The sequence below is a fragment of the Callorhinus ursinus genome, unplaced genomic scaffold (assembly GCF_003265705.2).
Source record: "Callorhinus ursinus isolate GAN/ISIS: 27379988/994484 unplaced genomic scaffold, GSC_fseal_2.0 scaffold22, whole genome shotgun sequence".
NCBI lineage: Eukaryota > Metazoa > Chordata > Mammalia > Carnivora > Otariidae > Callorhinus > Callorhinus ursinus.
Genome location: NW_027397084.1, coordinates 26,353,840 through 26,380,914, shown reverse-complemented (window position 1 = coordinate 26,380,914; position 27,075 = coordinate 26,353,840). Strand labels below are relative to the sequence as shown.

Below are 27,075 nucleotides of genomic sequence, written 5' to 3'. Positions count from 1 at the left end.
CAGCTAGTATCTTTAAAATCATGATTCTGAACTTTAGGTCTGACATCATACTAATGTCTGTATTGAGTAGGTCCCTGGCAGATGGTACTACCTCTTGTTCTTTTTGTTGAGGTGATTTTTTCCATCTTGTCATTTTGTTCAGAGGAGAATAGATGAATGAGAGAACAAAATGCTAATAGGTTAACAATGTCCCCAGAAAATATACTCTAAATAAATCAGAAAAGACCTGAAACCAGGGGAAAAGAAAGGGAAAGAAAGGAAAAAAGAAAGAGAAAAAAAAGAAAAAGACAAAAACAAACAAAAATAGAACAAAACAAAACAAAAAAAACAGAATATGATCAAATATGATCAGGCTGGTGCATAGGTCAGTGCCACATACTAGATTTTGGGTGTATTTTGGTCTGTTAGAAGAAAGTGCCTCCCAAAATTTTAAAGAAAGACTTATATATGTACAAAATAAGGGTTGATATGATGAAGGGGTAGAATATGACTGTAAAGATGAAAATTATAAAAAATTTTATAAAAGGAATTGATAAGGTAAGTTGTTTGAAAAAAGAAAGAAGAGGATTTAAAAAAAAAAGAAGAAAAAGGGGAGAGAATGTGATCAGGCAGGAGACTAGAACAAAGCCATACGCTAGAGATTTAGGGTATATTTTGATCTGTTAGAAGAAATTGTATCTCAAAATTTAAAGGGAGAAAAACTTATATATATATGCCAAAAATAAGGGTAACTATCTATGAAGGATAGAGTATGACTCTAAAAATGAAAAATAAAAATGTTTTTTTAAAAAAGGGATTGATAAGATGTTGGTTGAAAAAGGGAAAAAGAAAAATTAAAAAAAAAGACAGTTAAAAAAATTAACTTTGAAAGACTAAAGAATCATGGTAAAAAAGCCATGAATTCTATGTGCAGTGTTCCCCTAGCGCTGGAGTTCTCCCGTTCTCCTTGATCAGTAAACTTGGTCTTGGCTGGCTGCTCTTGCTGATCTTCTGGGGGAGGGGCCTGTTGCCGTGGTTCCCAAATGTTTTTTGCCGGAGGCGTAATTGCCCCGCCCTTGCCTAGTCTGGGCTAAGTAATCTGCTCGGGTTTGCTCTCGGGAGCTTTTGTTCCCTGTAAGTTTTCCATACAGCTTTGGAGGACGACACTGAAAATGGTGGCCTCCCAATCTCCGCCCCTGAGGAGCTGAGAACTTGGTGCCCTGCTCCTCAGTGAGCCCCAGAGAAAAGCAGTCAATCACTCCTGTGTCCCCGGTCTCCGGCCGCACTCCGTGCTCACCTGGCCTGTGACCGAGCATTTCTATCTCCGGCACCAACTCAGTGTGGAGTCTCCAAACCCAGCAGATCCCTGTGGTGCGGCCCCGCGCCGCTCCTCCTGGGGGAGGAAGGGGAGTCTCCCCGGATCTGCCGCTTGTTGGGTCCCTGCTGGAGGCGCAGTGCCCCGACTGGGCCGCGGATCACAGTTTATGGCAACCCTGAGCTGAGAGCCCGCGCCTCGGCTCCGTCTCTGCAGCCGGCTTCCCCGCTCCGATACCTGGCAGCTCTGCCACACTCAGGCACCCCAGTCTTTCTGTGACCCTGAGGGTCCTGAGACCACACTGTCCCACGAGGGTTCCACCCCCCGCTTAGCCACTGGAGCGACGCCCCTCAGCGGAGCCGACTTCTAAAAGTTCCGATTTTGTGCTCCGCGGCTCTATCACTTGCCAGAAGCGGCCGACGGAGGCCCCCTCCCCCGCTGTCTATCCTCCCGAATATCGCCTCGGATTCACTTCTCTGCACGTCCTACCTTCCAGAAAGTGGTCACTTTTCTGTTCAGAGAGTTGTTGCTATTCTTTTCTTCGATCTCCTGTTGAGTCCGTAGGTGTTCAGAATGGTTTGATCCCTATCCACCTGAATTCCTGAGACCAGACGAAATCCAGGTCTCCTACTCCTCCGCCATCTTGCTCCACCCCCTACCAGGAAATATGTTTATGCTTTCTTTAGGTTTCAGTAAATTTTTAAGATCCCAAAAGGAAAATAAAACCATCCCAGATCAGACATATTGGTAACTGATGGATTCTGGAAGGAAACTGGACCTTGTTTCACAGGGTAGTTCTATGAAACCTGAACCCATCATTAGGCTCAGTGCTTTTTTATAGTCAAATCTAGCAACCACTCATTATGTCTTTGACCTCACAAAGATTTTAGTTAAAATTTTAGTTTCAAGGAGTGCCTGGCCAGCTTAGTTGGTAGAGAATGTGACTCGATCTCAGGGTGGTGAGTTTGAGTCCCATGTTGGGTGTACAGTGTACTTAAAAAGAATTTAGCTTCAAAAATATATAATACATGTACGTGGTACAAAATTCAGAAGATACAAAAGGGTATGTAGAGAAAGGTGAGCCTCCCATTTCTTGTCCCTCTGTCATCCAGTCTGTTCTTAATGGTATCATTTGAAAACATTCTTAAATTTTAATGCCCTTTATCTTTTTTTTTTTTTCCCTTTATGGCTGGTGCTTTTTATGTCCTGTTTAGTAAATTTTTCCTGTCCTTGGGTCTAAGGCCCCATTAATCAAATAGAAATTTATTGTTTTGCCTTTTGCATTTAACCTATAATTTATCTAGGATTTATATTTTAATTGAAAAATTTGAGATAATTGTAGATTCACATGCAGGTTTTTTTTTAAGATTTTATTTATTTATTTGAGAGAGAGAGAATGAGAGAGAAGAGGGTCAGAGGGAGAAGCAGACTCCCTGCCGAGCAGGGAGCCCAATGCGGGACTCGATCCCGGGACTCCAGGATCATGACCTGAGCCGAAGGCAGTTGCTTAACCAACTGAGCCACCCAGGCGCCCTCACATGCAGTTTTAAGGAGTAATATGGAAAGATTCTTTGTATACTCTACCAATTTTCCACAATGGTAATATTTTGAAAAACGAATAAAATATCAGAACCAGGATATTGATATTGATAGATCTCTTCCCATTTTATTTGTACTTGTTTATATGTGTATATGTATATACAGTTTTTTCACCTATAGGCTTGTGTATCCACCACTACAGTCCTGGTACGGAACAGTTCCAATGCCATAAGGATCCCTTGTGTTGCCCTTTTCATAACCACAACCATCTCCTTTCCCTTTCCTCCAAATTGTTCTGTGTATAGTTTGAGGTAGGATCACATTTCTTCTTTTCATTTATTTCTTTATAAGTTGTGTTTATTTAAGTAATCTCTACACCCCACATGGGGCTCAAACTCACAACCCCAAGAACAACAGTCACATGCTCTTCCAACGGAGCCAGCCGGGTGCCCCTTTTCATTTCCTTTTTAAATGATATGTTCAGTTGCTCTAGCACCATTGATGTAAAAGCCTATCCTTTCCCCACTTCTCTGAAGTGCCTTTTCTGCTGTAAATCAAGTCTCCATATATGCAGAAGTCTATTTTTTAGAGTTCTTTGCTTTGTTTCATTGGTGTATTTGTCTGTTCTCACATCAAAACCCACTGTCTTAATTATTGCAGTTCTTAAAATGTCTAAAAGGGTCTAGATATGTAGTAGAAAAGCTCTACCTTCTTATTTTTGTTCTATAGGAGTGTCTTGCTATTCTTAGCCCTTTTTATTTCTAAATACTTTTAGAATCAGCTTGTTGGGGCACCTGGGTGGCTCAGTCGGTTAAGCGTCTGCCTTCAGATCAGGTCATGATCTCAGGGACCTGGGATCAAGTCCTGCATCGGGCTCCCTGCTCAGCTGGGAGTCTGCTTCTCCCTCTGCCTGCTGCTCTGCCTACTTGTGCTGTCAAATAAATAAATAAAATAAAAAAAAAAATCAACTTGTCATTTTCCACAGAAGGACCTATTGGGTTTTTGAGTGGTATTGCAAGATCATCTATCTCAAATGGCACTCCCAGTTGGCCTGGAGTTTTCTGGTACCCTCTATTCTCCTCAGAACTAGTTTTCACCTCTTTTCCTTTTAATGCTCAGCCAATGTCCTTGCCTCATCCTCCTCAGAACAGAAGTCCTCAATCTGCATTTCTCTTATCCTCCTTCCATCAACTCTTTTGTCCGTGAGGTAAAGTCTTAGGATTAATGATACCTTATTCTATAAGAAATGTAGTGAATTCACACCTAAATTGTTTTTTCTAGCTCTATCACAAAAAGTGGCTCAAGAGCAGCAGCTCCAGTTTGTTCCCCATCAGCATTCTTATGAACACCTACCCCCACCCCCCAACCCCAGGTTTTGCTCGCTAATACTCTTCTGGAAGGGGCCAGGACACAAGGAGAATGGCTGCTTCCAAACCTTTGACTCTTACATCCTGCCATGAAGTAAGGAGTGAAAAAGCCTGGCAGACAATGTCAAGTTTTGACTTTTTTACCCCCTATTTTTGACTGGAATTGTGTGACACCAACTTGGTAACTAGTTATCTGACAGATCTGAAGCTGTGAATGGCTGTTAATGAGAGTGTCAAGAGGCCTGGGCAGTCCTGCCTCCCCATGAGCTGCAGTTTGGGTTCCTGGGAAGCAGGCTCTGTAATGCACATCCATGTGCAGGGTGCTCATCAGGGATCAACATCTGGGAAGGGAGGGAAAGGAAGGCAGATTGGGCAGAGGGTACGCTCCACCTCTACTGGGCAGTGGATGCGGGATGCCTTGGGAAGGCATCCCTCCTTGAGGCAGCTCTCCTCACTGGAGACTGGCCCACACTGCTGACAGCTGAGGGCTTTCTGCCCCCAAGCTCTTCAGCCTGGGTTCATTCTTGAAAGATGATTGGGTTGACACAATCCAGAGCTCGCCAGACTGAAGTTTCTTCCTTTATTATGAACAAAGACAGGCTTGATAAAATGCCACTAATTGAGCCTAGAGAAGCAAGATTTACACTGGACAATTCATGAGAGATTAGACAAGTTTTATCAAGCAGGAGGAGGAATGTGGGAAGGTGAAAGCACCATATGGTTCTTCAAAATATTTATATACTGCTTTTTGTCATAAGTTCTGCATGCTCATCTTTATAATATTTCTTTAGAGAAGAGAAGAGACAGGACTCTGGGTACCTTAGTAGATAAATAAAAAGTTGATCTTGTGAGTGACCATCATTTCAAGGATAAATGAGGGAAGAAGTTCATAGGTCTTCGCGGTTCTGAACTTTTATATAGTTCAAGATGAGAAATCCTCAAGAGCAGAGAGTGAGAAGTCAGTGTGGGTAATATCTAATTATTGCCATTATCATCTTATGTAAACTATATAAAGGACTATTTTGGATGTCCCCTTTGATATATTAATGTCCGAGTTCTAAATTCTTCCTTCACTGCTTAAACAAACAACAACAAAAGGCAAAACTAAACTAAACTAAGCAAGGAACAGGGTCTCTTAGTCCCTGTGACATTCTGGTATCATCTGGTTGCAGGACAAGTTTGGGGGTAGGTACAAATTTCTCAATGGCTACTCAAATGGGCTGTAAGTCTTGACTTTTTTTTTTTAATATTTATTTATTTATTTGACAGAGAGAGAGAGAGAGAGAGACAGTGAGAGAGGGAACACAAGTCGGGGGGGGGGAGTGGGAGGGGGAGAAGCAGGCTCTCCGCTGAGTAGGGAGCCGAATGCAGGGCTCGATCCTAGGACCCTGGGATCATGACCTGAGCCGAAGGCAGACGCTTAACAACTGAGCCACCCAGGCGCCCTTAAGTCTTGCCTTCTTGAGTAGGTTTTGCTGAGTCATGTAACTAGATAAGCTTAATAGTTTCTCCCTTTCTCTTTTTAAATATGGTTATCTACAGGAAATTTTTTTTTTTTAAGATTTTATTTATTCGAAAGAGAAATAGTGAGAGCAGGAACACAAGCAGGAGTGGGAGAGGGAGACGCAGGCCTCCCGCGGAGCAGGGAGCCCGATGCGGGGCTTGATCCCAGGACCCTGGGACCATGACCTGAGCCAAGGCAAATGCTTAATGACTGAGCCACCCAGGTGCCCCTATCTACAGGAAATTTTTTAAAAAAATTGGACTGCTTTGGAAACTGCCTAAAATCTCGGAGGCAAAAAATCTCTTTCATTTACCCTTAAAGAACTAGCCAGGAATGTAATTTAAAAAAAAATTTTTTTTAAGATTTTATTTATTTATCTGACAGATAGAGAGACAGCGAGAGACGGAACACAAGCAGGGGGAGTGGGAGAGGGAGAAGCAGGCTTCCCACTGAGCAGGAAGCCCGATGTGGGGCTCGATCCCAGGACCCTGGGATCACAACCCGAGCAGAAGGCAGAAGCCTAATGACTGAGCCACCCAGGCATCCCGCCAGGAATGTAATTAAGGTAAGATTGCATTCCATCTAGTGGTGATTCTGACTTTGGGATCAGGTCTGGGAACTAGGAATTGACCAAACTTGGAAATGTCACAATTCTTTTAAAAGCAATAACTGAATAACGACAGGAAAAATTTGTAATAAGCACGCAAAAGGTCATGGAGGCCATACCATTAGGGTCCATGTACAGCCTTTGCCAGGGCTTGTGGGGGTTCTTGCCAAGACTTTAAAAAGAAGATCAGTAACAAGTAACCAGTTGTCTTTCTATGGCAAAACGAGCCCATGGAAATTTAGAGAGTGGGATATTTACAATGCCGATGCACATCCTTAATAGGCAGTCTTTGAAAACAGGAAGGTCTCTAGTGGTGGAGGAACCTGATATCCCGAGAAAGGGCGGCCAAGAGCAGACCTGAGTCTGACATTTAAGCCCCGCGGAAGAGGCTGCTGCCAGCCAGCAGTGGTTCCAGAGCTCGAGAGCTTGAGAGAGAGAGATCCTTGAGTGGATGGAGGAGGGATTGGCGGGGGCGGGAGTTGTAGATCCCTCTCCGTACTGCAGTTATCAGAAAGAATGGAAACAAAGGAAGTAAACATTCAGTTCCAAAAATTAGAGAAAAACAGAATAATCTTACGGAAACAAAGCAAATAAAATGGTTAAAGCAGAAACCAATGGAATATGAAACAAAACAAAATAGGAATAACAAAACCAAAAGCTGGTTTTTAAAAAAGATTAGTAAGATGTGAATCCATAACTGATGCAAATAAATGATTGAATAAATAAATGAGGGAGAAGAGACAGATCTATGCAGAACTCCAAATAGCTTATATAGGTAATGTGTGCGCTTGAGGAGGTCAAGCACAACAACTCCTTGCTACCAAAGTGTGGACTGCTCATAGTGACTTCCTTCCATGAGTACAGTATGGGAAGGGGGTTGTGTGTGCAGTGAAGGCTGTCGAGAAGACTACCTTAGCTAGGTGATCAAGGTCAACGTCAAAAGTGAAGACATTTGATGGTGTATGTACCTTTGATATGATCTGAGTAAATGGCAGGTTACCTCTGTGGTCTTCCCCCATAACTCCAGTCTAATCTTTTTTTTTTCTTAAAGATTTTATTTATTTATTTGAGAGAAAGAATGAGAGAGAGAGAACACATGAGAGGAGGGAGGGTCAGAGGGAGAAGCAGACTCCGTGCTGAGCACGGAGCCCGATGTGGGACTCGATCCCGGGACTCCAGGATCATAACCTGAGCTGAAGGCAGTCGCTTAACCAACTGAGCCACCCAGGCGCCCTCCAGTCTAATCTTGAAGGGGAAAAAAAATCATACAAATTACAATAAAGGGGCATCTAATAATATACCTGACCAGTACTCAAAGTTGTCAAGGTAATTAAAAGCAAGGAAAGCCTGAAAAACTTTAACAGCTAAGAGGAGGCTAAGGTTAAATGATAACTAAATGTAATGTGGGATCCTGGAACACAAAAAGGACATCTGGTAAAATCTAAGAAGATCAGAATGAAATGTGGACTTCAGTTAGTAATAATGTATCAATACTGGTTCATCAATTTTGTTAAAAAATAAACTGAAGCAGGGCGCCTGGGTGGCTCAGTTGGTTAAGCGACTGCCTTCGGCTCAGGTCATGATCCTGGAGTCCTGGGATCGAGTCCCACATCGGGCTCCCTGCTCAGCAGGGAGTCTGCTTCTCCCTCTGACCCTCTTCCCTCTCGTGCTATTTCTCGTTCTCTCTCTCTCAAATAAATAAATAAATAAAATCTTTAAAAAAAAATAAATAAATTAAAAAAAATAAACTGAAGCAAAAAAAAAAAACCCTGAAGCATATTGAAATTTTAATAGTTTGAGTAAAAATCGATTCAAATCAGGCAGCATCTAATCTAGCAGATAGAAAGGAACTCCATGGAGCTGTACCAAATGAAAGACTTTTATAGGGCAGAAGGAAAGAGGAACAAGGAAGTTATACTAGGCAAAAAAGCAAGTTGGTTATTAGAGTTAATCCTTTAAGGCATGGCAGAGGGACTATCAGGCAGATTATTTAACTGGGTGCCACCAGGCAATTATTGATTTGTTTAAGATTCCATTTCTGGGAAAGCTGAAACTGTAATTAAGTCTGAGGGGCGCCTGGGTGGCTCAGTTGGTTAAGCATCTGCCTTCTGCTCAGGTCATGAGCTCTCCTAGAGCCCCCATGGGCTCCCTGCTCATTGCGGAGTCTGCTTGTCCCTCTGCTGCTCCCCCTGCTCGTGCTGGGCTCGTGTGCGAGTGCTCTCTCTCAAATAAAATCTTTTAGCATAAGCAACTTCATTTTGGGCCTGCTGTCTTGTTTTTAACAATTGCAATAAACATATCATACTAATAGATGTTGAGAATAGGGGAAACTAGGTGTGGGATAAATGGATATTCTCTGTATTATCTTCATAATTTGTCTGTAAATCTAAAGCTATTCTAAAAAATTGTTTATTTAAAAAAAATTAGAAAAATTCTGGCAAGCCTTACCAAGAAACAAAGAGCAGATACAGATAAAATCTATTAGAAAGAGGGATGCCTAGGTGGCTCAGTCAGTAAAGCATCTGCCTTCTACTCAGGTCATGGTCTTGGGGCCCTGGGATCGAGTCCCAAATCGAATCATGTCCCGCATCGGGCTCCCTGCTCAGCGGGGAGCCTGCTTCTCCGTCTGCCTGCCGCTCCCCCTGCTTGTGCGCGCGTACTCTCTCTGACAAATAAAATCTTAAGAAAAAAAGATTAGTGTAAAAGGAAATCTAGTATAAAGAGGGGTAAATATTGATAAGCGTGACAGGGATTAAAAAAAATTAGACCACCTTGCCAGGCAGCATGGGGCTCTGTGCTACCCGATGGCAGCCACAGGGCTCAACAAGGGACACGTGGTGACTGACAGCATGAGCTGGCCGAGGCACTGCTGCCACGGCCACAAGCATGTCAAGTTTCTTGGGACAAGATCTGGGAGGTGTGCAGCTTGGCCACAAACGACTGGCTCGTCATGGAGCTAAGGACAAGTGGGCCCAGAGGCTCATCAAGACAAGGGTTGGGGGGTGCCTGGGTGGCTTAGTCATTAAGCACCTGCCTTCGGCTCAGGTCATGATCCCAGGGTCCGGGGACTGAGCCCCGCATCCAGCTCCCTGCCCGGCGGGAAGCCTGCTTTTCCCTCTCCCACTCCCCCTGCTTGTGTTCCCTCTCTCGCTCTCTGTCAAATAAATAAATAAAATCTTAAAAAAAAAAAAAAGACAAGGGTGGAGACATGCATCTGCCAAGAGGAAAAGAGGGGAGCTGGGCACTGTGTCCTGGCTATACGAGGAAAGCAGCTGCCGAGGGCTGAGCCCTCTCTCACCTCTGTGCATAATAAAACCTTTTCGGGAGAAAAGCAATTAGACCAAGCAGAAATCATAATTAGCAGTGGCAGCCAGACCCTCTAAGATCTTTAAATGGCTAAGAGAGAATAGTCAGCTGAAGACTGTTTACCTAGCAAAACTCTCCTTTTAAGAACACGGGTGGAACGAAGGTGTTTTCCTGGGGAAAAATAAGAGTTTGCTGTCTAATAAACCCTCATGAATGGAACTTTTATTATTATTATTTTTTAAAGATTTTATTTATTCATTTGACAGAGAGAGACACAGCGAGAGAGGGAACACAAGCAGGGGGAGTGGGAGAGGGAGAAGCAGGCTTCCCAGGGAGCAGGGAGCCTGACGCAGGGCTCGATCTCAGAACCCTGGGATCATGACCCGACCAGAAGGCAGACACTTAACGACTGAACCACCCAGGTGCCCCATGAATGGAACTTTTAAAGGATATACTTTAGGAAAAAGAAAAATGTTCTCAAGCTGGAGCTTCCAGGAAAAGTGGCAGATGGAACATATGTATCTAATTTTACATTTAAAATCCCATTAGATTCCAGTAAAGAGATTAAAAAAAAATTAAACCCAGGAAACAGGGAGTACACGATAGAAGAAAAAAATGGCAACGTCTTGGAAGGTGAAGACGGACAGATGAACTGATTTAGGATTTGGCTTTCTCAAATAGCTAAGTCAATCCAACTTGTGTTGCAGAGTTCAAAAATGCTCAGGACCTGGAGGTTGCTGGGGGCTGGGGACGGTGGCATCTAGAATTGAGGGAAAGATGTCTGAAGAATCTGTATCTCCGGATCCCTGCTCCCTCTGTTACACTGGGCAGCTGCCCGTCTTTCACTCTAGCAGGAAACTATCTTTCTTCTCTGGGGAGAGTAAAACAAAGGGTGCAGAGACCATATCTTACACAAAAGGATTAAGTGACCAACTGCTTACTGATTACTGAAAGCTGAGGTACTTAGCCTTCTTCCCTTAATTGGCTCTCAGAACTTTGGAGCCAAGCCTTTACTATCCAGGTAGGGTAGGATACTTCAGGATTCTCCTCCAGGGACTCTGACCAGCTCACAATACTGACATCAAGATTCCTCAACCAAGGGATCATTTACAGTGGAGCTCAAAGTTGCCAAGCTGTACCCATGGGCTAAAAGCTGCCAATCAGTGCTCGCTTCGGCAGCACATATACTAAAAAAAAAGCTGCCGATCAGCTTTTTAGTTTTGAGGGGGAGCAGAATATGCCACTTTGGCATAGAGATTATTTTAGGCTGAAGACAACTGAGGCCCAGCAGACTCAGGAAGAGCTTTTCATCTCCCCTTCACTGCCTAAAAGAATTTCAATAGGTGCCCATACCAGGAAGACAGCTATTACTACAGATAACTTTTTATATCAGAAAGACTGATCTACGATGAGGCATGAGGCTCAGCAAACATTTGTTTACCAAACATTTGCTCTTCTTGTTCTTGTTTTCCTGTGAACTGTCTTTTCCCCTTTGAAGCCTGAGACCCCTACCCCTTTCTTCTTAGCTTAGGATGGCATATAAGCTTCCACTGCTTGAATGTCTTTGGGTCTCATGTCTTCAGGGCTCTTGTACATATGAAATTTTTTTTCTACTGCTGATCTGTCTTTGTCACTTTAATTATTAGACCAAAGAAACTAGAAGGTAAGAAGGGAAAAGTTTTCTGCCCTTAGAGTCTCCCACTCTTAGTCATGACCTAAGTGATAAGTTAATGCACAAATTTAAAGATAATTGTGATTCACAAATAAGAAACATAAATGGGTAGGTTTAACCTAATTTGTTGGTAGGAAGGTAAATATCTGGGCATTATTTCTTCTATCAAATATAAATATGCACATTTTCTCTATGTAGGTAGAGGATAGATTTAGTAAACTGAATAGGCCAAAGGAATATAGAAAAAGCTGGAACTATACCAAGAACAAGAAGGATGAGCAACAATGATGATCAGGCACAAAAGAACAAAATGCAAAGATGGTCCAACAGTACCTCACAATAATGGATGAGTCAAATGTCCTAAGAAAACAGCTACCATGGGCACCTGGGTGGCTCAGTTGGTTAAGCGACTGCCTTCGGCTCAGGTCATGGTCCTGGAGTCCCTGGATCGAGTCCCACATCAGGCTCCCTGCTCAGCGGGGAGTCTGCTTCTCCCTCTAACCCTCCCCTCTCTCATGTGCTCTCTCTCTCTCAAATAAATAAAATCTTAAAAAAAAAAACCAAAACAGCTACCATGCAAATTTGATACAGAAATTTTTAAATAACAGGCGAGGTCAGTACATAGAATAACAAAGACAGTATGACAAAAACTCTTATCAAGCAAAGCCTGAATCATTTAAGGAGAGAAATGAAAAACTTGCAAGTCCCAAGGCTGTAGTAAGTGACTATTGACAATAAAAAGGGGCCCAGGCAGCTCCAGCTGGAAGCTTTCTCTGCCACACCTCCAGGTACTCCCAGGAGTGACTTAGAGGGTAAGAGTAGAACCCTGAGGTCGGTCAGTTATTTATTTACCCTGAGGTTATCTACAAAGATGACATGGCAGAGCAGAAAGAATACTCCTGTGGCAGGGGGCCAGTCTTAGACCCAGGTTCCAGATGACTGAGGTCCCAAAGCACCTGATGAATGCTGCCCTAGACTGAGACTACCTCAAATCCTAATTCCTACGAGTCTGACTGTGGCCAAGCTGAATGACATAGAAGACTATAAAGAAACTTTCCACATTTATGCCTGGGTAGGTCTTCAAGGCCTTACCCTTCCAAGTGGTAGGCCTTTGCTGAGGCCCAAGGTGAAGCCTGCCTTTCTCTCCTAGGGTTATGTGACAGGACCTAGAGCCAGAGGAGCTTCCCTGGAACCTTTTGTTTACTCACCCTAAGCCTGTGAGCTAGTGATTAACCCTGGCCTCTCCCAGCAGGGCTGCCTGGGTGGGCCCCAAGCACCTACTACCAGAGGCATTTTTAAACCCAGCCAGTTGCGTCCTCAGTTCTTTAGTACCATGTTATTGCTAAGGGAAATGGGGAAAAAAATAATTCAGTAAATTTTCCAGATTATATTAATGAAACTGCAGGTTGTCATATATGGCCAAATGGCCACGTGGTAGACCTGGTTTTTATTCATGAACACCATTATCTGCATTAACTAGGGCCGACTGGTTGGTAAATAAAACAATGACTGTAACAGTCAATAACCCAGTGTTAACTACGTGCCTAGGGCCTCAGGGGTAAAAGAAAACTGAAACACCATCCCTAATGCCATGAGGAGTTTACAGTGTAGTGTGAATGTACATGTATCAACACGAAAAGTGACAAAGAGGCAGGATACCCATTATTTGATGTTCCTACCCTGCCCTTTCCTCATCTGTCAAATGGGCATAATCACATCTATTTTCATAGATTATGATTTCATAGGATTATTATGAAGATCAAGTCAAATAATGTATGTAAAGTACTTAACAGAACCTGGTCCATACCAAATGCTCAATAAATGGTATTCTAGGGATCTGACCCAGAAGTAATTGGTCACTAAACCCAGGATATGCAAACTCAGTTGGGCAGAGATGGAATCCTTTTTCTTTTATTTACAGTAATACTCTGAGAAAGTAAAGTAACTAATAAAATTACTTAAATCAGGAAAGCTATTCTAGGGGTGCCTGGGTGGCTCAGTCGTTAGGCGTCTGCCTTCGGCTCAGGTCATGATCCCGGGGTCCTGGGATTGAGCCCCGCATCGGGCTCCCTGCTCAGCGGGAAGCCTGCTTCTCCCTCTCCCACTCCCCCTGCTTGTGTTCCCTCTCTTGCTGTGTCTCTCGGTCAAATGAATAGGTAAAATCTTTAAAAATAAAAAATAAAATAAAGTAAAAAAAATAAAAATTAAAAAAAAGGAAAGCTATTCTATTTGGGATTATAGGAATAATGAAGAACCACATACAGATGCTTTTGTTCTAGTCATAATAAATTTGGTACTCACTAATGTGTTTTGCCATTTAAGCTATTAAAAAAGACGACAAAGAAACATAATAGACTTCTTTTTAACTAAATACCAAAGAGAATGGAATCAGCTTGTCATCAATGTTTCAACGCTTAACAATTGGGTTTATAAAGCTTGTTTAATATCAATGTAACATTTTTTTTCAAAATTAGCATTAATGAAAGAATAAACAGTAAAGTTCTTCCTTATCTACAAAAGCTCCCTGGAACATTAAAGGTCCTAGCTATACCCACCTAGTACGAAACACTGTGAAAAAGCAGAACCAACCATTTGTTAATTCTTAGCTCTTTCCCTTCTTGGAGCATGCAAAGCAAGACTGCCTTTCTTGGCAATACTAATCTCTATCTATATATGTTTTTTAAAGTTTATTTTTTATTATAACTCACGTTTGAATCTTTAAACAACTGTCTATTTGTTTAGCAAGGAAAAAGGTGTATAGACCACTAACAATACTTATTTCCCCTTAGCCACAGGAACAAAGGCAGAGTACAGAATGGGCTCTAAGGGTAAGGCTCCTGACCCAGACTGAACCCCTTGCACTAAGATTCTAATCACAAAAATCACACTGTTTTGGTAACAGGTTCCTGGACAGTCTCCTGACTTATTTCCAGTGACTGCATGGCTTCATCCAGGCTGCTCATCACTGTGGTGGAGAGGAGAGCACTGGAATGAACATTCTCTTTTTCAAGAGACTTCATGGTTTCCAGGCTGAGCATCATTGTGCCTGGAAGGAAAGCATGGAATGAGCAAGTATACTGCCCAGGAGAACACACAGAACACACAGGGAAAGCGACTCCACAGAAAACACTGCTGAGTCTACCTTAGTGGTCACCTTAGAGCATACCACCTACATCAGAATCACCCAGAACACCCAATAAAATAATGATGGCTCATATTTATCAAGTATTTTCTATGTATTCTAAGTGCTTTATTGTATTCACTCATTTAGTCCTCGGGGAAAAAAACCTCTATGTAGGCTACTATGACTAGACCTATTTTATAGGTGAGGAGCCTGAGGAACAGAAGTTTTAGTTTGCCAATATGCCTAACTCCTGGGTGGGGTTGGAGGGAAGTCGTGGTGGGCAATCTGCATTTTTACAGTGCTTTTGCGTTCATTCTAAGTCATCACTGACTCTAGTTTTATCTCACAAAGTGGGGTCCAGATGGCTTCCCTCCCAGCTTCTGAAAAGGGAAATCAGGCAGGCACACAGCGGGGAAGGGCCTGGGGTAGGAGGTTCCTTACGGCTCTTCTTTCCTTGGAAGGAAGCCAGCTGTCTCCCACAGTGCCGTATTCCAGGGTTTCTGTGACTCCCTTGGAAACTCAGGAATCCTAGCATCCCCGGATATGAAGGAGTCCCAGGCTTGCGGGAGAGGAGTGGTGGAAGTGAAAGTTCCCTTAGCACAGTCTAGGTCTGCGCACTTAATGTCTAGGCATATGACGCTCCTTACCTTCGCACGGCTTCCTTCGCGGCTTCACGGCCAAAAAGCGAATCAGCCTTTTGGCACGCTTGCGGTACCGGCGTCTCCCCATGATGAAGATTTCAACCTTGCCCTCGGAGTTGCGCTTTCTCATTTGGAGCAGGACTTTGAACTCCCGCTCGAATCCCGGGAGGAGGACTCTGCTTGGACCTGTGGAGAATGGAGGATTCCCGAGGGATTAGGCGGGTGGGGGTGGCGGAATGGGCCAAGACTCGGAGCTTGCGGGGACAGGCGAAGGAGGTCACTGGGACAATGGCTTGCAGGACACTAGCCACTGCCTTAGAACTGCAGTGGATGGCTCACGGTGGTCACCGGAGACCAAGGCGGGGCCTAGTGGTAAAGATTTGAGCGTACTCACCGAAAATCTTTTCCAGCAGACGTGCCTCTACGTGAAGCACTGATGGCTTCAGAAAGTGCTTAAACTTACACCAGGACTGCTGAGTGTGCATAAGGAGCCAGCTCCTGGAAAGGGAACACTTCTTGCTGGCTCCTGGGCTGTGAGGTCCGGGCTGGGTCTTAACCCTGAAGGGCGCCATTGCTCGTACTCAGGACCGGATCTGCAGGAAGAGAGAACCCCACGTGGCCGGGAGGCGGGACGAGACTGCTCGCCGTCTGAGCACAGGCCTGGTTGGTCCCTTCGCAGGCCCCGCCCCCTCGAGGAGCGCTTGGCGATTGGCTAACTCCAATCCGGGCAGGCCAATGGAGTCCCAGCAGAGCCTAGTGCCAACCTCCCGCCAGGCCGTTTGGTGTTGTCATGGCTAAGGATGGAGGAACCTGGATTGCAACACAGGCCTTCTTTGAGTTCCAACGTTTCCCCGATAATAAATGCAACAAAACCGTGGGATTATGAAAGCCACATTGCTCACCAACATTAGGTATAGTTCAGAGAGATTCATGTTCCCCAGCACTGGATGCACCCGTATGAGGATCACTTCTGTAGTGCCGACCAGGAATATAACTTAAATTGTGGTCTAAGGACTTTATAACAACCCTGTGAGGAAGATGCAGTTATTTCCATTTTTATAGATTAGGAAGTGGAAGTGGTGGGACTGGGACAAAAACGTATATATTATAGAGTGACCACAGATTCCCAAACGCAGAATTTAGGCTCCTTTATCCTTCATCAGATTGCTAATCCTTGAGGAAACGGCAACTTAAAAATCATGGTTCTGACTGAACAGGGCCCATCTCCCTCCCAGGTACTTTAAGAGAATTCTATGTCTTATTCAGAAGTTATTTGCTTGGCTGAATTTTTTTTTTTTAACAATACAAATATCGAATTATTATGTCATACACCTGAAACGAATATGTTAAATGTCAATTATATCTCAATAAAAAATGACATTTCCAGGGGCACCTGGGTGGCTCTCAGTTAAGCGTCAGCCTTCGGCTCAGGTCATGATCCTGGAGTCCCTGGCTCGAGCCCCACTTCGGGCTCTGCACTCTGCAGGAAGCCCGCTTCTCCCTCTGCCCCTACCCCTCACGCTCACGCTCTCTCTCTCTCCCTCTCTCTCAGATAAATAACTAAAATCTTAAAAAAAAAAAAGACATTTCCGGATGCTTTTCAAGGTTATCTGCTGGAGTGTAAGGTCCTTCAATTGCAGGAACTATCCGTAGGTTCCAATGTTCTACAAAGTGCCCTTACTTTGGAATCAATAAATATCTATTGAATAACATACAAAATCAGGGGCGCCTGGGCGGCTCAGTCGTTAGGCGTCTGCCTTCGGCTCAGGTCATGATCCCAGGGTCCTGGGATAGAGCCCCGGATCGGGCTCCCTGCTCGAGGGAACCCTGCTTCTCCCTCTCCTACTCCCCCTGCTTGTGTTCCCTCTCTCCTGCCTCTTTCTCTCTCTGTCAAATGAATAAATAAACTCTTAAAAAAAAACATACAAAATCAAATCCTACAGTTAAATATATGCAAAATATTGAATCAATAAATATCTATTGAATAACAAAAAAATCAAATCCTACAGTTAAATATATGCAACTTTTATTTGTCAATCATACTTTAATAAAACTGGGGGGAAACCCCATATGTAAATTCAAATGGGAAATTGCCAATAACAGTAAGTCCAAGGATAGCATGTCAGGGTTCAGATTCAGTTTCTGTGTATTCCTACCCTCCCACTTCATATTGGCATTGGCTTCATCTTCAGGCTGGTAGCAAGATGCTTGTAGCTCTTTCCCAACTCATGTCCAGTCCCAACCAACAGGAGAAGAGGAGGGACAAAGTCTTTTTTGTGTCTCTTTTCAGAAGTGGGAAAACCTATCCTGGAAGCCTCTTAGGCTTCACCTCATTTCAAAATTAGGACATGTGCCATATTCTAATTGGATCACTGGCAAGGGAAATGAGATTATTATGATTAGTCTAATCATCTGGAGTTCAACTGATATTAGGAGCTACTCACATCATCACTACAGGATTCTTTTTCTATATTTTGAAGTCATCTGGGAGTTGAAAACGTTTCTATTGTCAGCCAGAGATTGGCAGAGCACTAGAGATACTGAATAAGAAATGGACTTCCCTGAATGATTTGGGAACCTGAGAAGTCCCCTAAATGAAACCCATAAATTTGAAGCTGTTTCTCATAGATTGTCTATTTGCCCAAGTATAAGGAACCTCCGGAATGGGATGGGGTAGAGACCATATTTCTTTTGAATGCATGTTTGTTAAACCTATTTTCCTGTTTTTTAAAAACTCTGCAATCAGAAAATTGACACTTCTGGCTTCAGCCGTGGCTATCTTGCTGTGAGTCCACATCTATTAGGACACACGCAAACACAAGAGCATTAGGTGTCCTGTCCTCCTTAGGCACACTCACATGACTATATTTAAATAAAAGCTATCATTTCAGGTTATATTTGCAATTCTTACCTTTTTTTTTAATGCTCTAAAATGAGATAATGAAGATTGTGCATTATTGGCATTGGATAATCAACTGCACAGTTATCTGACTCCTGTTTCTGGTCCTATCCCGATACCTTGGATAGTATTATTTGTGTAATTTTGCATGAAAAAATTGATTTTTTTTCAAAATAATTTTTCTACATTGAATCTGATCTTTTTTTTTTCCTCACCGCAAAAGTGAAACAGTTGCTTTATTCACCAAAGGGTTGATATTTGAGAAGGTGAATATCAACATGTGTACAAAGCTAACTAGAAGTAGTTAACTTTCTCAAAGTAGAAATTGAAGCCTCCTGATAATTATACTGGCATCACTGACAAATGTTTTTTTTTTAAAGATTTTATTTATTTATTCATGAGAGACAGAGAGGCAGAGGGAGAAGCAGGCTCCCAAGGACCAGGGAGCCTGATGTGGGACTCGATCCCAGGACCCTGGGATCATGACCTGAGCGGAAGGCAGACGCTTAACCATCTGAGCCACCCAGGTGCCCACTGACAAATGTTTTGAAAAATCTTTTGCCGAACCCTCCCCCCAGATAAAGGCCATACCAGGGAACCCAGGAAAGTAATAATCTAATTTTAAAGAAACCCCTCAAAGTTCAGGAACGAACACATCATTAACACCGACGTGCAACACCAAATAGGCTCACAGGACAGAAGGAAACGGGAAAAGTCAGATGGTTGCACTTAAAAGCAAAAGCAATTAAGCACTTGAAGGTGGTCTGGATTGTTGGATAATTTGGATAATTTTGTCCCATTTGAAGGAATTAAGCGAGAGTTAAAGTCTCTTGCAAGGAGATCACGTCAAACTTGATGCTTCCCCTCCGACGGCGATGGCGAGCAGGCTGACGCTTATTCAATGCAGTTGCTGTACTTACCCTAATTTCCGCGGAGGGTGTGTTCTAGCCTTCTCCTTTCTTCACCCCACCCCTTTGCTCTGAGGAAAGGCAATCCTCTCCAGGAGGAGAACGAACCCCTGTGCGTGCTTACGATGGGAGGAAGGTGCAGGAGACAGAGGTGTGAGAGGGGAGAGATTGTGATCGGGCATGGGGGACGGAGGAGAGGTGGAAAGAAGGAACGAGAAGATGGGGACACTCTGGACTTCGTCTCCGGCGCTGTGTCAAGCGCTTTTGCAGGAGATTCACAACAGGCTCCCGGGGCTCCCTCCCCCGGCTTCAGTCTCCTCCCACCTGAGGAAATAAATATAGGAAACCTCATTTAAAATGGAGGCGGGGAGACAACGCGGGAGCTCACACCCAGGTACCACCCCTTGCAGCCCACAGAACCCGCAGGAAGTAGGAAGATAATAACTGGCTATTTTATTTTTAAGGTTGGCACACCACAACCCAAGTGTGTCAAGAAGAAAATCTCGGGGGCGGATTCAAGTAAGTAGGCACAGCAAAGATAACCTCGCCATCAGTCTGGCCGTCTTAGGTGGAGGGAGGCCCAGCAGGTGGGGCGGATCTGTCTCCACTGCTTTCCTTGCGCGGCCCGCCTCGGCTCTTGGATTTGAAGCCGGCAGCGCAAGAAGGTGGGGATGGGGGTGTATGGGAGGTTTTCCAGGGCTCCCAGCTGGTCGCAGCTGGCCGTCTCCACCCTACACACATCCCTTCAGGGTGCTGAGCCCCCCTCTAGGCTGAGGGGGGGTGCGGGGTGCGGGGCGCAGACAGACTCACTTTGCAGCCGCTGCAGGAGTGGAAAAACAGGAGGGCAGAGCTCAGTCTCAAAAAAAAAAAATTTTTTTTTAGCCACTTGCCTAAAATCATAAAGTTGGAAAATGCTGCTGGCTCTATCTTCAAAATACACCTCAAATCCATATATTTCCTACTATTTCAACCACTAGCACTCTTGTTTAAGTACCTTCTTTTTTTTCCCCCTAAAATTCAGGCCCCAAATCCAAAATAATCAAACTTCTAAGATACCTTTTCTTTTCTGTTTGCTCTTTTGGTTTATAAAGGAAAGAACAAAAATATATGTATTTTTAAAGATTTTATTTATTTCCTTGAGACAGAGAGCACAAGAAAGGGCAGAAGGAGAAGCAGACTCCAATGGGGGCCTTGATCCTAGTACCCTGAGGTCATGACCTGAGCTGAAGGCAGAGGGTTAATGGACTGAGCCACCCAGGCACCCAGAAAGAACAGAAATATTTAGGTTTGCTTGACATTCTTAAATTTTGAGTAACTCAGACATGAAATCTTTTTGGTTACCAAATTAGAATATAAAAAGCTGACAAATCAAAATAAAAGTTGTGTTTTTCTAGCTTAATTATAATAAAATGATTAAGTACTTCTAAAGTGAAAAAAAACCCAACCCTTGTTCATTATATAGATTGACACAATAACTGTCAACACATTGATTTTAAAAAAGAAAATTTTGCAGACTGGTGACCCTTTTAGAGTTCCTGGACCCAATTCCAATCTCTTTCTGGGGGTGGGTTCCCCCACATACAACACAATTCTTGGACACAAGCAGGGTGTCCAATCAACTCAGTTCTGTTGTATCCACCAGGAGATAGCATCAGATCCCACAGGTTAAGGATTCAGTCTCACCAGATTGTCCCTGATTCCCACTCCCTTCAGAAGCCAGTTAGCAAGCCCGAGGCTGTTACCTGTGCTTCTGACATACCCCCTACAGATTGGCGGTTCCAAAGACATCCTCCTTAGGTTTGATTAATTGGGTAGAGTGGCTCACAGAACTCAGGGAAACACTCACTACATTTACCAGTTTATTAAAGGATATGATAAAGAATACAAATCAACAGCCAGATGAAGAGATACATAGGGTAAGATCCTTAGCCACGGAGATTCTGTTCTCATGGAACTTGAGGCCTGGCTCAGTAGCATGTGGGAACTTTCCGGCTCCCCAAGTGTGGAAGCTGTCAGGGGAAAAAAAGGACCAAAAAGCTGTCCACTTGGGTTTTTATGGAGGCTTCATCACTTAGTCATAATTGGCTAAGTCACTGACATTGGCTGATTCAACCTCTAGCCTTTTCCCTCCCCAGAGGTTCCAGATGGAGGGGGTGGGATTGAAAGTTCCAACTCTTTCAATCACATGGTTGGTCTTCCTGGCCACTAGAACCTGCCCTTGGATGGGGTCCAAAAGTCACCTTCATTAATAACAAGACACCCATTTCACTTTTATGGTTCTGAAGCATTTTTAGGAACTGTGGATGAAGACCAAATATATCTGAGAAATATACATTTGGCCGTCTGAAGAAGACTACTTCAAGGTGTGATGACCCAGAATTCCAAGGAAATACCTTAGCTTACCACTATGCTAAACAAGCATTGACCAAAGCAGTTGGCCCCAGTGACGGTGTATGTGCTGGCAATTGTTTATTGTCAGGATGGATTGAGGATATTCCTGCTGGATAGCCAAAGTTCTGATGGTAAATTTCTTGATTGTTATTCTGGGTCTAAGGAAATTTAACTGATTTCTTTGGTGATGTGGGGTACACATTTCATTGTGGTTGTTACTAAAGAGCAGCTCCAGAATGTCCTTTATGAAAAGACCATACCAGGAACCTCAGGAAAGTAATAATCTAATAATTTATAACCGCAAGCTTACAATTCTAAATATTACAAAAGATTCATTTGCTGTGCCCAGCTTTATCATCAGTAAGTATAAACAGTCTTCCCCAAATATCCACCCAAACAGCCTCTGCATGATTGGAAACTTGGAGATTTAGTGTTTTGAAAGAGACTAAACTTGCAAAAATCAGGGGAAACATTACCTGTGCCCTCAATTGAAAGGATTTCACTGGGAAATCATAAAGGATTCTTACATACCCTCCAGGAATAACTGATCTTGGAGGAAGACTACCAAACCAAGAACTTCAGATCAAGCCAATGATGATGTGGAGAGCTTCAACCCAAGGCAATAAAACAAGATACATTTTTTTCTCTCTCTGTCCTCCTTTTTTCATTTTGCTCTAGTGATCATTGTACTTTGGTGCCCCCTAGAGGTGAGCTAAAAAATGTCTTAATTCTTTAACAAAGCCCCCCCCACCCTTTTTTTTAAGTAGGAGCCACACCCTGCCTGGAGCCCAACACAGGACTTGAAGTCAGGACCCTGAAATCAAGACCTGAGCTGAGATCAAGAGTCGGATGCTTAACTGGCTGAGCCACCCAGGCACCCCCACATATCTACATTTTTAATCTTAATCCTCTAATATATCTCTGCCACTTGAGGAAAGGCAAAACTCTTGTGTATGTGTGTGTGTTTTCAGACTATAGCTGTTGTTCTTTTTTTTTAATTTGATTTCATATGGATTTTTTTTTTTAGATTTTATTTATTTATTCATGAGAGACAGAGAGAGAGAGAGAGAGAGGCAGAGGGAGAAGCAGGCTCCCAAGGAGCAGGGAGCCTGATGCGGGACTCGATCCCAGGACCCTGGGATCATGACCTCAGCCGAAGGCAGACGCCCAATCATCCGAGCCACCCAGGCACCCTATAGCTGTTGTTCTAAATCTAACTGATGAATGCATTTGTCATTCTCTACCTGATCTAACAAAAATTTAATAGCTGTTCCTTTAACACTTCAAAAGATAGATTTTCTGGGGCGCCTGTGTGGCCCAGTCATTAAGCTTCTGCCTTCAGCTGGGGTCATGATCCCAGGGTCCTGGGATCATGACCTGAGCTGAAGGCAGACGCTTAACCATCTGAGCCACCCAGGCGTCCCTAACCTTCAGTTCTATCAAAAAAATTGGACCCTGAACCCAAAATACTTATGCTTATTACAAAATACTTATGCTGACTCAAGAAGCAAGCTTACAGGAATAGACACAAATATTGAGGCTATCTTTGCTGTGTTAATCTGTTATCTTCAGTGATTCCTCAGGCTCTACTCAAGGAATCTTTACATATCAGGGGACTAATGATCGTCCTGTTTTCATTGGGATCAGTGATATTTGTACTCCCCATTCAATTTGTGTGACAGTAAGCTACTACATTTTATGTGCACCTTATTACACAAAACCTATCTTGTGTACACGGAGTAACTTTTAGAGAATCTGCAGTATTTATAACATCTCCTCCTATAGAAAACTGTTTCTTTGAGAAAGATACTCAGAGACTAAAACAAGGGAAGCATGGACCATTCAGGAGAGCTCCCAGGAGAGAGAACTGACCCCCTCTTCATCTATACTCTGGGTGCTCCAATTCCAATAGTAGGAATAATACAGCAAGAAAAGCTGGTACACAATTTGTCTTTGATCCTAGCAGAAGTCGCAAATGACACTACCTCTGCTCTGGAGGCCCAACAAACTAGTTAAAATTTAAATTAAATGGTGGTTATGGATGATTAAATAGGCTTTGGTTTCTTCTTGGCTAGGTAAGAACTCTGTTTCGTAGCAAACACTGCTTGTGGCACCTACCTAAAACACTACTGGTTAGGTAGAACAGTTTGTAGTTAAGTTAAAAGAATGACTATCTGGCTCGCTAGAACAGATTCGGGTGGATTTGGGGACCTGATTTCATGGCCCGGTTTTGGCTCTTTCCTTGGCAACCTATTAATAGGACTAATGATCACTTTGTTTCCAGTAATTATGTATTCTAGTTGACCCATGTATCCTAAATGCAACTGTGCAGTCATTCTGTTTTTAAATGGTTCAGATTCTCATCTTGCAACAAAAGGCTCATGTGAGACTAACTGCAGTGCAAATGTGGACAGTGTTCTCCAAATAGCCTGTGATCAATGGATTCTGATGATTGTGTGGATCTGAACCATGCAGATGAATGTCCCCAGGGCTGGCCAGTATCCTTTGGCCAAAATGGGAGATTGAAAAAAAACCAAAAACAAAACCAAAAACAGACCTAGGAACTTGTAGCTGGAAGTTGGCAGGTAAACTCTTAATGTTCCCTACCACACACAAACGACTCTTGCAGAATACTTTACTTTGCAATGATTTTACCACTCAGTGATTGTGAGGCAACAAGATGTGGAAAGGCCATTAAGACCATTTACTCTGTAACTATGTTTAAAGCCGGAGACAATGACACTCTTCAATCAGTACCACATTAATCTCCCTGCCTCCTACATAAAAACTGCCAAGATAACCACCAAATTGCCCCCTTTTTACAAAACTGGCTTCTGCTCCCCTAAACAGTCCTTAGAATTACCCAGCCAAAATCCTGTAATAGGCTCCCCACAACTCTTCCCTATAAAGAGGCTTTATGTCCCTGGATTATTGCCTCTCTCCTGAAGCGGCACATCAAATAAGCTCAACTTTGACTACACATGTGTCGTCATTGGTTGGCTGGTAGTAACTGCCATGGTTTGAATGTTTGCATGCCTCCCAAATTCACATATTGAATTCTTAATTCACCCCCAAGGTGATGGTATCAGGAAGTGAGGCTTTGGGAGGGTTCCTCTTCATTAATGTGATTAGTGTCCTTGTAAAAGAGGCTCAGAAAGTGTAAGCACCCTTTCAGACATGCAGCGTTGTAAGGACACAGCAAGGAGGCTGTCTGCCAACCAGGAGGATCTCACCAGATACCAAATCTGCTAGTGCTGTGATCTTGGCCTTCCCAGCCTCCAGAACTGTGAGAAATGAGTGCTTCTTATTTTTTTATTTGAAGATTTTTTATTCATTTGAGAGAGAGAGAGAGCACAGAGGGAGAGTGAGAGGAAGAAGCAGACTCCCCACTGAGCAGGGAGCCTGATGCAGGACTCAATCCCAGGACCCTGAGATCATGACCTGAGCTGAGGGCAGATGCTCACCCTGACTGAGCCACCCAGGTGCCCCGAGTGCTTCTTGTTTTTAAAGATTTTTATTTATTTATTTGAGAGAGAGAGAGAATGAGAGAGAGAGAGCACATGAGATGGGGGGAGGGTCCGAGGGAGAAGCAGACTCCCCGCCGAGCAGGGAGCCCGATGTGGGACTCGATCCCGGGACTCCAGGATCATGACCTGAGCCAAAGGCAGTCGCCCAACCAACTGAGCCACCCAGGCGCCCCGCTTCTTGTTTTTAAACCACCCTGGTCGGGCGCCTGGGTGGCTCAGTTGGTTAAGCGACTGCCTTCGGCTCAGGTCATGATCCTGGAGTCCCGGGATCGAGTCCCGCATCGGGCTCCCTGCTCAGCAGTGAGTCTGCTTCTCCCTCAGACCCTCCCCCCTCTCGTGCTCTCTCTCTCTCTCTATCTCATTATCTCTCTCAAATAAATAAATAAAATCTTAAAAAAAATGTTTAAACCACCCTGGCCTATAACATTTTGTGGCGTGAACAAACTAAAACAGTGCCTGTCCAAGTCTAGGGAGGCCATTTTGGAACTTGCCTGTTCCAGTACTTTCCATCCCTCAATCCCTGCCTTGGCTCATGCCCAAAATCTTTTGAAATTAGAAATGAAGATAATTTGGATTCTTGGGCATCAGAGAGGCAAGCACTGATGAGATGATTCAATTTGGCACAAAGGGATTAAGTTCAGATTAGACGATTACTTGAAATGGATTTTATTGAAAGGATCTGTAGGCAGGGGCTGCCCCTCCAAGATGTGGGGTTGTTCAGATGCCAATATTTAGCACAGATCCTGGGCCTACCCTGACTTCTTCCAAGTTCCTTTTTTTTTTTTTTTTAAAGATTTTATTTATTTATTTGAGAGAGAGAATGAGAGATAGCACAAGAGGGAAGAGGGTCAGAGGGAGAAGCAGACTCCCTGCTGAGCAGGGAGCCCAATGCGGGACTCGATCCCAGGACCCTGGGATCATGACCTGAGCCGAAGGCAGTCACTTAACCAACTGAGCCACCCAGGCGCCCCTTCCGAGTTCCTTTTTAACGGTGTTTGAGCTTGCCTCTATTCTGAATCAGGTAGGAGCAATTCAGGACATGGAAAGGAGGCCTTGCAGCGAGAAACCATGGTGCACTGTATCAGAGAACTTTTACCTTCCACTGGTATTTTACATGGAAGCGGACCAGGAGGAGCGCATCTTTGGTAGGTGGCTGTTGCCCACACGTCCTCCCCGGTTTCCAACTTTCCCCTACTTTCCCACCCCCATCTGTCACAGAGCACCCCCTGCCAGCACCTCCCCGCCCCGGGGGGGTGGAGGTTCATAAGTCCCTCCTCTGGGGGCAGGCCACCTTGACGCAGACCTTCACTGCTTAGAGGTGCACAGCCACACCCTGATTCAGCTGGAGAGTTGGTTCACAGCTGCCAGCCACACCCGAGTCCCTGTAGTTGGACCTCCTGAGGCAAGGCGGTGGCTGTTCGGTTTGATCTAGAGCTTGGGGAGCTGGGACTCTGACCAGCAGGCCCAAGGTAGGTGCCCTTCGCTGAACTGTGGAGCTGCATGGCATCTTGGTTTCTTCAGGAATCACTGGGGTGGCTGGAAAGCCAAGTGTTCCCGTGAGCCCTTGAAGAGGGTGCCCTGGAGCCCCAGCCATCTTTGTGGTCTGCTGTCAGTTACAGGAAAGGGTGGGGAGGTGTGTGGATGGGGCAGCCGGGAAGGCCCGGGTTGGGGTAACACCCCTTGATGTCTCTTTGGGAGTCCTGGCCTGCCCCGGGGGGGTCCCAGGGCCTCACCAGGGCACTGTCTTCGCAGGCCTCAAGATGCTGCAGCTAGTTGAGAGCCAGCCCCTGACCAAGGACAATCTGGCTGCCTCCCCCAGCACACAGCTGTTTGCCAGGTCCAAGTCTGCCTGCCAGGGTGGGCGGGACCCTCTCTGAGGCTTTCCCAGGCTTCCCATTCCCAATGGGAGCTTTTGCTAGATTCCCTTAGATTTTGCTTTATTAATAATAAAGGACTGATACCCTCCCTGGGCAATTAGGAAGTGAGGGCAAGTTTTGGCTTTGGTGAGAAATGGCATTGGGAGAAGTTTGAGTTTGTGACCCAGTCTTGTTCCTCTCAGACCTTCTGAGGCATATGTCTGAGACATGTCTTCTAAACGTAAGAAAGTGTTCAACAGGTGAAGATATCCAATAAAATAAGTGACCCAATGTGAAAAGCCTCTGTGCTCTCTTCTTTCCTTTGGATAAGCTTATCTGGCCCAGGAGGGGCTTCGAGCAGGTCCCGCACTGAGATCTGCAGAACCACCATGAGCCAGCCACCTATGCTGTCACCCAGAGGTGCTGCCCAGCTCTGGAAT

General features: G+C 44.3%; 2 protein-coding genes across 2 annotated transcripts; one reads left to right on the top strand and one right to left on the bottom strand.

Moving 5' to 3' along the window:
* Positions 1-13,572: 13,572 nt before the first annotated feature.
* Positions 13,573-15,674, bottom strand: LOC112838025 (developmental pluripotency-associated 5 protein-like). Its single transcript, XM_025890769.2, has 3 exons — positions 15,449-15,674; positions 15,061-15,240; positions 13,573-14,335 (listed from the first exon to the last, which is right to left on the bottom strand). The coding sequence occupies exons 1-3, from the start codon at positions 15,624-15,626 to the stop codon at positions 14,172-14,174; spliced, it is 522 nt and encodes a 173-aa protein (XP_025746554.1). The 5' UTR covers positions 15,627-15,674; the 3' UTR covers positions 13,573-14,171.
* A 3,367-nt stretch (positions 15,675-19,041) lies between these two features.
* Positions 19,042-26,211, top strand: KHDC1L (KH domain containing 1 like). Its single transcript, XM_073904934.1, has 3 exons — positions 19,042-19,173; positions 25,801-25,924; positions 26,066-26,211. Exons 1-3 carry the CDS (start codon positions 19,042-19,044, stop codon positions 26,209-26,211), a joined length of 402 nt encoding a protein of 133 aa, XP_073761035.1.
* Positions 26,212-27,075: the final 864 nt, after the last annotated feature.

Bases quoted from the DNA above. Each gene is read 5' to 3' on its own strand.
- KHDC1L (XM_073904934.1), top strand. From the start codon at position 19,042: ATGGGGGACGGAGGAGAGGTGGAAAGAAGGAACGAGAAGATGGGGACA. The intron at 19,174-25,800 runs GTCTCCTCCCAC...ATTCTGAATCAG, and splicing joins GGCTCCCTCCCCCGGCTTCA to GTAGGAGCAATTCAGGACAT. The intron at 25,925-26,065 runs GTAGGTGGCTGT...CTCTGGGGGCAG, and splicing joins CCAGGAGGAGCGCATCTTTG to GCCACCTTGACGCAGACCTT.
- LOC112838025 (XM_025890769.2), bottom strand. From the start codon at position 15,626: ATGGCGCCCTTCAGGGTTAAGACCCAGCCCGGACCTCACAGCCCAGGA. The intron at 15,241-15,448 runs GTGAGTACGCTC...CATTCTCCACAG, and splicing joins TCTGCTGGAAAAGATTTTCG to GTCCAAGCAGAGTCCTCCTC. The intron at 14,336-15,060 runs GTAAGGAGCGTC...CTTTCCTTCCAG, and splicing joins GCGAAGGAAGCCGTGCGAAG to GCACAATGATGCTCAGCCTG.